This window comes from Bidens hawaiensis, unplaced genomic scaffold, assembly GCF_021521415.1.
Source record: "Bidens hawaiensis isolate Kalapana, Puna unplaced genomic scaffold, B.hawaiensis_p1.1 tig00036352_1, whole genome shotgun sequence".
NCBI classification, from domain to species: domain Eukaryota; kingdom Viridiplantae; phylum Streptophyta; class Magnoliopsida; order Asterales; family Asteraceae; genus Bidens; species Bidens hawaiensis.
The window spans coordinates 1-10,181 of NW_027496339.1; the positions used below are offsets into that span (position 1 = coordinate 1).

General features: G+C 43.0%; 1 protein-coding gene across 1 annotated transcript; it reads right to left on the reverse strand.

Moving 5' to 3' along the window:
* Positions 1-5,351: 5,351 nt before the first annotated feature.
* On the reverse strand, positions 5,352-7,104 carry LOC143588387 (uncharacterized). The gene is made up of 4 exons (XM_077069401.1): positions 6,813-7,104; positions 6,594-6,708; positions 5,726-6,534; positions 5,352-5,635 (listed from the first exon to the last, which is right to left on the reverse strand). The coding sequence occupies exons 1-4, from the start codon at positions 7,102-7,104 to the stop codon at positions 5,352-5,354; spliced, it is 1,500 nt and encodes a 499-aa protein (XP_076925516.1).
* Between the last annotated feature and the right edge of the window lie 3,077 nt (positions 7,105-10,181).

The following is a 10,181-nucleotide window of genomic DNA, read 5'->3' on the forward strand; positions in this document are numbered from 1 at the left end:
GCCCTTTTTGGAGCGCACCAGTTCCAACTTCCTGTTTCCCACCGTGTTTCACTCGGAACCAATAGTATCCGAGGCGATGTACGCCCAAGGTGAGGAATATGTTAAAGAATGCATCCAGAAAGGTGAGGGCATTTTGCAACCCCAACCTGTGACTGCTATTACTTCTAGTGGAGTGATTGTACTCTTTTCATCCAGCGAAGAGTCATCACTCTGCGGAGGAATTTTTCCAGCTGATGCTAACAACGTTGTAGACTCAACTGCAGGTCTCACCCACCAAAGAGCACTACCAACCAGGCGGCGAGTCACGACGATGCTAATACTGCTACGAGGGCAAACGCCCCGCACCTGATGATGTCACTACTGAAGGTGAGCCTCAAATTGCTGATGCGGACGTTTTAAAGGTGGCTGGAAAGTGCAAGGTCAACTTTGCCACGGCCGCCCCTAAGAAGAAGTCCAAGAAGGCCGAGCCTGCTGCTTTGGAGGCACGTCTGGATCAACTTGACGCAAAAGATCCTTCGTTGGGTAAGTTAAAAAATTTCTTCCATTTGTTAACTGTTATGGATTTTATTTTTTCTGACCAACTATTAATGTTATTCAGTGAACCTGGATGACCGTTCTGAAGGTGTTTCAGGTTTGAAGGACTCAACTCCTTTTCCGCCGCCACCGTCTCCACCTCCAAATTCCGCCAAAGAACCGATTGAGGTGGTGGACGACTCTCCTTTGAAGGATAAGGAGGTTGACAATGCTGAGCATGTCAGTATGTCGCCTTCTTATAATGTTCACCATTTAAGAGATCAAGGAGGTGTGAGCATGTTTCCTCATGCACGTCAGAGTTCTCCGGCTCCTCAAGAGGAGGATCCTACTCCGCATCGTCCACGCTGGTCTTTACGCCGGGACTCAACGTTCCGCGACGTGGACGTATGCTTTGAGTATTTGCAGGAGAGTCTTCCTCCTGCTGAGAAGGAGCGTCGTCGTCGCAGTATTCGCCAAGAGTTGTTAAATTCAAACTCCTATCACTTGGCGAATACTATTTCCACCAGTCGGGAAATAACTCGAGACTGGTTAGCGATGAACGCGGAATGGGATGAACTGGCGGCCTCTGCTTCCGAAGCCAAAGAAGAGGCTCTTAAGGCTATAAATGAGGCTAGAGAGAGTAGTCAAGTGCTGGAAGCAGAGAAGATTACTCGCGCCAATGCTGAGGAAGCCAAAGCTGTTCTCCAAAAACAACTGGATGAACAAGCTGAATTGATAAAAAATTTGCAGGCTGAATCAGCGGCTAAGGAAGAGCTCTTGACGAATCTTGATGCTAAGAACCGAGAGCAAGCCTTGGAGTGCGCCGGCCATAAGATGGAGCTTGTCCGGGCCAAGGCGGACCAGAAATGGCTGCTAGCGGAGGGAATTCCCGAGGTATGGATTTTTCTTTTGTTGTAAATAATCTCGATGTTTGAAGTTACTTATATATATTTATTCAACAGGTCATCGCTGATGTCCGAGTGAGTGATGAACTTGGGAACTGCGTTGTTGTCCTCTTGAAGGCGTCCAAGCAAGCTGGTCGCCAATTAGGCTTTGAGGAAGGCTAAAAGTTTGTCTCATCCTGAAGAGTATATTTTGGCTGGCCAAGATACTACTGCCGTCCTTAAACAAAAAACAAAGGACTTTGATTCTTTGAAGTTCTCTTTGACGGAACAGATTTATGAACTTGCAGACAAAGAGGACAGCATCAAGCAGTTAAAAGTTCTTCCTGACCTTGATGAAGAGGATGAAGAAGATGTTGATGATGCGGGAGGCGAGGGTGCGGGACATAATGATGTCGCACCATAGATAGATTTTTACTTTTCTTTGTAATTAAATTCTCTATGTTTTGTAATCCCTTTGTATGAATAAAGAAGGCTTGTTTTTATATCCGGTACACTTTGTTTATTTTTCATAATATAAGTGTTTGGAGGATCTTCTTTGTGAGCCAATAAAGGATTACATAACAATACAAGTCTTAGACGACTAAAATGAAAATTTCTATAAATGAGGCATAAGCCGAATTACAAAAGATGAAATTACATAGGTTGTGAATATCTAATTAGGCGCGCAGGCCAAAAGGGAAAAACAAACTACATGTAACATTTCTTTAGTTGGGCCCCATTCCAAGTCCTAGGGATCTCCGTCCATTCCAATTTTTCTAACTTGTAAGCACCTTTAGATAAAACTTTCTGAATTCTATAAGGTCCTTCCCAAGTTGGGGCCAACTTGCCCGGAGGCTCTTGCCCGGAGGCTTCATTGTTGCGGAAGACAAAGTCTCCCGCGTCGAACTCACATTTTTGGACCCGCGAGTTATTGTACTTTTGCAACTAGCGTTTGTAATTGTGCTCGCGGATCAATTCTAGTTCTCTCCTTTCCTCGAGGAGGTCAAGATTCATCCGGAGTTCATGATCATTATCATCAATCAAAAGAACTCTGGCGGATGGAATCCCAATCTCGGCCGGAATCATGGCCTCTGTGCCGTAGGTTAGACTAAAGGGGGCCTCAGAATTGCTGGAATTCTTTTGGGTGCGGAAGGCCCATAGTACATGAGGCAATTCGTCAACCCAACTCGTCCGTTTAGTCCCTATCCTTGCTTTGATTCCTTCCTTGATCGTCCGGTTGGTTCTCTCAACCTGACTATTTGCTTGCGGGTGGGCTACAGAGGTGACGATTTGAGAAATGTGTAACTCTTTTAACCATTCTTGTAGCCCACTGTCCGCGAACTGAGTTGCGTTATCGCTAACGAGTTCCAGAGGAAGGCCAAACCGGCAGATTATGAATTCCCACAAGAATTTCTTAACACTTGCTGCTGTTATGGAAGGAACCGGTTTAGCCTCCACCCACTTCATGAAGTAGTCGATGGCTATTATTAAGAATTTGACGCGTCCAGGGGCTTCAGGTAAAGGCCCCATTATATCAACAACCCATTTCTGGAACGGCCAAGCCGAAATGACTGGAACGAGCTCGTTCTTTGGTCGTAGCGTGTTAGAAGCATGACGCTGACATGAATCACACTTTCTGATTTCGTGCACAACATCCAAATGCATTCCTGGCCAATAATATCCGGCGTTCATTAACTTTGCTACGACCATGCGCGTGCCAGCATGAAGACCACATATGCCATCATGAACTTCTCTGATTAGATAGTTCGCGTCCTCGGCATCCACACAACAAAGTAGTGGTCTGAGGAAGGAACGTCGGTACAGAACACCATCATGTATCTGATAGTTCAAGGTTTTGTGCTTTATTTTTCGGGTCGCGGCTATTCCTTCTGGGAGGGCTCCGGATGACAAGTATGCTGTAATGGGTGTCATCCAGGACACCACTCGTGTTTGGATCACGAAAACTTGATGTTGCGGAACAGACGGGCGGTCTAATATTTCGATGCGGATATCTTTAGCAAAATGTTCAAAATTTGTTGAAGCTAATTTACTAAGAGCGTCCGCTGATTTGTTTTCGCTTCTCTTTATGTGTATGACCTTGCATGAGGAGAACTCAAGCATCAAATCCTTCGCCTTTGACGCATATGAAGCCATGATGTTATTCTTTGCTTCATATGTTCCGTTGATCTGTCCCGCAATTAACATGGAATCCACGCGAGCTTCCAAATGTCTAACCCCAAGATTTTTGGCTATCCGTAAGCCTGCCAAAAAAGCTTCATACCATGCCTCGTTGTTAGTACTCTTGAAGTCTAACTTTATGGCATATGTAAACTCATGGCTTTCGGGATTGACTAAGCTGAGGCCTGCGCCACATCCCTCACTACTTGAAGCCCAGTCCGTGAACAAAGACCAAACCTGTCCTTGTTCAGGAGGTGCTTGGGGTTGTTGCTCGATCAAACATTCTTTTTCTTTGTGTTGCAGGACTTCAGTGACGAAGTCCGCCAACACCTGCCCTTTGATTGCTGGCCTAGGTTTGTATTCTATCGCGTGTTCACCTAGCTCGATGGCCCACTTTTCCAATCGTCCAGACAATTCTGGCTTACTGAGAACGTTTTTGAACTTATATCCGGTCAAGACGTTGATGGGGTGCCCCTGGAAGTACCTGCGGAGGCGTCGGGCAGCGTAGACCAATGCTAAGAAAAGTTTTTCTAACATAGAAAATCTTGTCTCCAGGTCTGATAGTGTTCTGCGGACGTAGCAAATCGGTGTTTGAACGTTTTTCCTATCCGTCAGGAGGACAGCCCCTATAGCGATGTCTGATGCTGACAAATACATTGTTAAGGGTTCTCCCGCATAAGGTACCGTCAACGTGGGCAGCTCCATCAAACATTTTTTAACTTCCAAGAAAGCATGTTCCGCTTCCGCGGTCCATCTGAACTGTGCTTTCTTAAGGCAGTTTCTTAGTGTTGAAACAAAATGATAAGACTTGGCTGCGTGATTTTCTAGGAAACGATTCAAAGCAACCAAATGACCGTTGAGTGTCTGAACTTCGTTGAGGGAGGAAGGAGAAGGCATGCTGGCTACAGCTTGAATTTTATCCGGATTAGCTTTGAAACCCGCATCCGTGACAATTACCCCAAGAAATTTTCCTTCCTCCATTCCAAATGAACATTTGGCTGGGTTTAGCTTCATGTTGATACTTTTCAAGGTTTCGAATGTCTCTTCGATATCCCTAAGCATTTGATCTTCCTCAACACTTTTAATCACGAGATCATCCATGTAAACCTCCAAATTTTGACCTATTTGACCTTTAAATGCTATGTCCATTAGTCGTTGATATGTGGCTCCCGCATTCTTCAGACCGAAAGGCATCATCTTGTAAAAAAAAGTGCCTTGATCGGTACGAAACGCTGTTTTATCCTCGTCACCCACGGCCATGCGGATCTGATGATAGCCTTTATAGGCATCCAGGAAGCACTTGAATTTGAACGGTGCCACAGCATCGACCTTGAGATCTATATTAGGCAATGGATAACAGTCCTTGGGACACGCCTTGTTTAGATCCTTGAAATCTATACACATCCGCCACGTCCCGTTACTTTTGGGAACAATGACCGGATTGGCGACCCATGTCTGATATTGAATTGGTCGGATGATTCCAGCTTGTAAGAATTCCTGAACTTGCTCATTCATTATCTTTGTTTGTTCCAGACCCATCTTACGTTGTTTTTGAACAATTGGTGTAAACGCAGGGTTTACCCTTAATTTGTGCTCCGCAACAGTCCGCGGGACACCGGTCATATCCGCGGGTTTCCATGCGAAGACATCGATGTTTTTTGATAGCAACTGTTTCAAGAAGGTCCTTACTATCTCAAAGATAGTAGGTCCAATTGTGACAGTTTGATCAGGAAATTTCTTATTCAAAACCCATTTTTCTGGTTCAGTTCGCTGAGATTATTTTGGAATCTTGCTGGGTTTTAAACTTTCGGTTGCTAAGCAATGTCGATTGACATCGATTATTGCTACACCGGTGCGGGTTGGAACCCCTACCGCACCGTGAGCTGTGGACGGATGAGCATTGAAGTCACCAATGGCATCTCGTCCAAGGATGATGTCATGTTTCGACATTGCTGGAAGAACTAGAAACTCAACCTCCTCAGTCGTTGAGCAAACTCCATCGCCTAGGGTAACTGGGAAGGAAATTACCCCACGCGGATGCATTATTTCCCCTCCAAATCCTGATACCGGAGCATGGATGGGTTTTAATATTTCTTTGTCTTCGTCATCCAGTTGTTCAAAGCACTGTTCGTACATGATGTCCGATGTACTTCCAGTGTCAAATAAAACATATTGAGAACTATAATGACTAAAAACGGCAGTGATAATTAGGGGATTCTTGTTATTGGGACCTCCCTTAATTCGTGGAAAAATCACTGGTTCGTTTTTCCATTCCTCTTCCTCATATTCTCGTCTTTTTTCTCTCACCTTCCGTTCGCCCTGGATCATATGGACGTTAAAGTCCTTGACTTGCTTTTTGGACGGGCCCTGGTTGTCCCATATCGGAGCTTTACCAGTCCCGGGCTTTCCATCTTTCACCAGGTGTCCAAGTTTCCCGGACTTCACAGCCAGCTCAATTTCTCTCTTTAAAGCATTACATTCATTCGTGTTATGACCGATGCCTTTATGAAATGAACAATGTTTCTTGGTATCAAGGAACGACCTCCTTATGAGTGGCTGTGGCTTCCGAAAGTTCACATTCTCTGTGGTGAGAATTTCGGCGGGAGTTTTTGAAAGAGGAGTCCATTTGTGAGGACCTCGATTTGAGGGTCCTATTTTGTTCTTATTGCCAATGAGGGACCTTGCATCAAACGGCTTCAATGCTTCCGTATTCGGCTGCAGTCTTGACCAGATTGGTCCTTTTGCCTGCTTATTGGATCGCGGGTTTTGGAACTCGACTTTAAACTTTTGTCTTGAACTGTTGTTCCCCAATGTTTTTTCGGTATTGGCAAATAACTTCTTCGCGGTCATAAGATCATCCCATTCCTTTGGCATTCCATCTTTACCGGTGAGTGTGCGGAAGGCACCGCGAAGCATGTCCTGGCTTATGCCACCAATGTTCAAACTTTCGTCATTGAACCTGGTGATAAAATTTCTATGGGTTCATTATCCCGACGGACAACATCCAAAATTTCTTACTGGTCCCGCGTATGCTTCTTTTGTTGGCTAAACTGTTGTGAGAATTTCTTTACTAGATCCTCCCAACTAGAGATCTGACCATCAGGGAGTTTCTCGAACCATTCCCTCGCTGCCCCTGTTAGTGTCAATGCGAACATGTGACACCAATAGGGAAGCGTCCATCCGCTCACACCACCTACTGCAACGAAGTTCTGCAAATGATCCTTGGATCAGTCATACCATTGTATCTACCCACCGTTGTAGGTATCTTAGCATTGACAGGGAAGGGTGTTGTCGCAATACTAGCTATAAATTTTGATTTCTCGGCAAAGGCTGCCGGGCGGTATGGCTTGGTGAAATCCTCCTCAGCATCACTGTGATACACAGTATGGCGGACGACGTCATGCAGACGACTGCTTCTTGCCTTCAAACTCATCCTACTATCACCAATGTAGAAACTGTAGTCTCCCGGGTGATAAGTTGAGTCATAACAATCATATTCATCAAAGTGCGAGGGCATCCGCATGTCCATGCGAGGACGAAGGCGTAACCTTCGTGGTTCAACAAATTCTTGTTCAGTTTGCTGACTGTAGCGGAGCTGACTTCCCCTCACCGTTGGAGGAGGAGAAAGAGATCTCCGAGGAGATTCTTCGTAAGTCAGAGCACGAGCGTGAATATGTGCATTCCGCACCCTACGTTCGTATTCCGCTCTCAGGCTTTCTTGTTGAACCTGAAGCCATTCATCTGGAGACAATTATCCGCCGGGTCTGGAATTATGACGTTGAGATCTCGCCATATCAGAATCGCCGGAATCCTCTTCCAGATCTAACACTGAACGATTTTGGCGAGTGTCCCTCAAAATTCGACCAGGGTTTCCCAGATTAGATCATTCCGAAGCCGTCACATGTCCTAAATCGGTAGGACTTGGCCCAGTAGGTGCGTTAACACGCTCAAGGATACAACACCTGGTGTTGTTTCAGTGGTTCGTGAACCCGGAGCCGTTACACGTGCAAAAACACTCAAGGCAAAGCCTACAGGTATTTCAGTTTTAGTCGCTTGTTAAGTAGCTGCAGGAGTTCCCGCCGACCCTTCAGGAAGTTTACTCATACTTTTAAACAAACCGAAAAACCAACGAAGAGAAAATTATACAGTTCTAACACCAAAACGGATGGGGCCACGGATCCAGTCCCCGGGTATGGGTCCTGGATCCAATGATTCCACAAGGTAAAATACGACAACTACTAACACAGTATGAGCACAACTTCCCAAAGTCCAATGACCGGAACCTGAAAAACAGACACCGTGAGTCTCGTTACAGGAAGTACAGGGTGGGGGGTCTTCCTGTAACCACCCTCCTGCGTGAGAATCAGTAACGTTCGTAAAGGAGAAAGTACTGAAGTCCACAGACTAAGAGTAGTCAGAGTATATGTAAGTAAGAATACCGGTGAGTGAAAAAAAATGAATACCTCATGCAGGTTGACAAGGTATTTATAGCCGAAGGATGTAGGAAGGTGATTGGGCTAGCTGTCCTCTTCTAGAAGATCTCGATAACCGCCTGGACGCGTGTCCTCTTGTGATGGGTTGAGCTATACGTCCCATGTGCATGGGTATAACAACCTGGACACGTGTCACCCAATGATAGGGGATTGCACCCTGGCCATGTGCATGGTTATAACAACCTGGCCAGGTGTCCCTCATTCATTGGTAGGCAAGTCACATATTCTTCAAGTAACAATCGTGGGCGTTCTTCTAGAGGGTAGTTAGTTGTTGACAGCTCTCCAGTTGGCATTTCTCTCCGGTCATTTTGTCAGACCGATGTCTTGTCCTGCGGATGACTTCTGAGGGTGCCAGGATGTTTCCGCGCGTGATATGAGGACGTTCTTCCTCTACCGTGATATGCGGGTGATCCATATGTCCCGCAGGTGATATGTGAGAAGCTCCTCTATGACCCGCGGGTGATACTTAAGGGTATTTGGGTTTTTTTGATACCCTACCTTTATAGATGCACTATACTAAAATCTATAATTATTATCCTTTAAGTGTACATGACTTCAGTATATTTCTTTTAGGAAAAAGAATAAAAAAACAAAACAAAAACTTCACTACACCATACTTCTAAATACTTTTAACCCCTCACATTTAAAATTGAGGTGAGACATCTTATCATCATACCATATCTTTTTGGACATATGGATAGCTTGACTATATAAAAATTACTTCTTTAATACGAGTAAAATTAAACTCCACCAAAGTGTACATGTAACTAAAATTTCCTCAAAAGTATTTATATCTTTTCATTTTAAATAAGTTGTGTATTGGTGTGATTTAAAATCTAGCATCCACATCTCTAGTTGTGGTGTCCAATTCGACATGTTCAAGGTTTCAATTAGTCAATTGCAACATGTGTCAATTTGAATATTTTAGACAATGTGTAGTCATAATGCCCCTTCACTAGGCATTATGCGTCACGTGACACTTAGTCAAAGTTATAATTTTTTTGTAAAAAGAGAGTTTAGTCATAACTTTCCATCCCTGGACGTTATGCGCCACGTGACGCACAGTCTTATAAAATAGTAATTAAGTTTATAATTGTTTCAGTCATGTTATTTATAAAATATTTGTTTTAATCAAGTCATTGAAGTTTCATTTGATGTTTCAATCATATATATTTGCATAAACAACATGTTATCTATACTATATGGCCTTTTATTCAAGTTTTTTAAAAATATTTTGACATTGCAAAATTTTTAAAAATATAAAAAATTAAAAATTGCAAAAAAAAAATTAAGAAAATGAAAATAAATAATTTTAACTTGTAAAAAAATATCAAAATTTTAATTAATATTTGGAAAATTAGTTAGGTGATGTTCAAAATTTTATTGATGTTTTTTTATTAATTGATCCCACACCAAAATACCTTAAAATAGTCATAAAAGAAGTTAGCAGCTAAATAATATTAAAATTTTAATTTTAGTCGGTGATCCATTGTCAATGGAATGCTAAAAGATGTCAAAAGTACACCAAAAAGCATAACGTATCAAAATAAATGAAAATACCCCCCCCCCCCACCCACCCCAAAACGAGTCGGCATGTCAAAATACACCAAAATACCCCAAAACTGGTCAATACGTCAAAATACAACAAAGTAGGGTCAGACAGGTCAAAATACAACCAAAACATGCCACAAAATAGGTCAAATACACTAGAGTATGCCAAGATGTGTCAAATGACCTAGTCTGTCCTCTCGTGATTCATACTTATTGACTCTACTTTTTTTTGTTTCTACATTTTGGTCTCGTCGCCTATAGTTGTGAGATCAACTTCAACTTCATCATCGTTGTCAAAAACACAATAAATTCAATAAATGATCATTAAAGGTAACATTATCACAATCACATATAATATCTTCAAAGTTCACCAAACTATGTAAATTCAACAAGGGATCATTAGTAAAATGCAATGAAGTTAAATCAATAATTAATGAGGTGGTAAACATCCCTAAAAAAACATGTTGATTTTTACTTGTTTTCTTCACGAAATAATGCAAGTGTCACATAGGCACTCTATCAAGTTGACGTGCATATATTAGATATAGTATGGAAATGATTC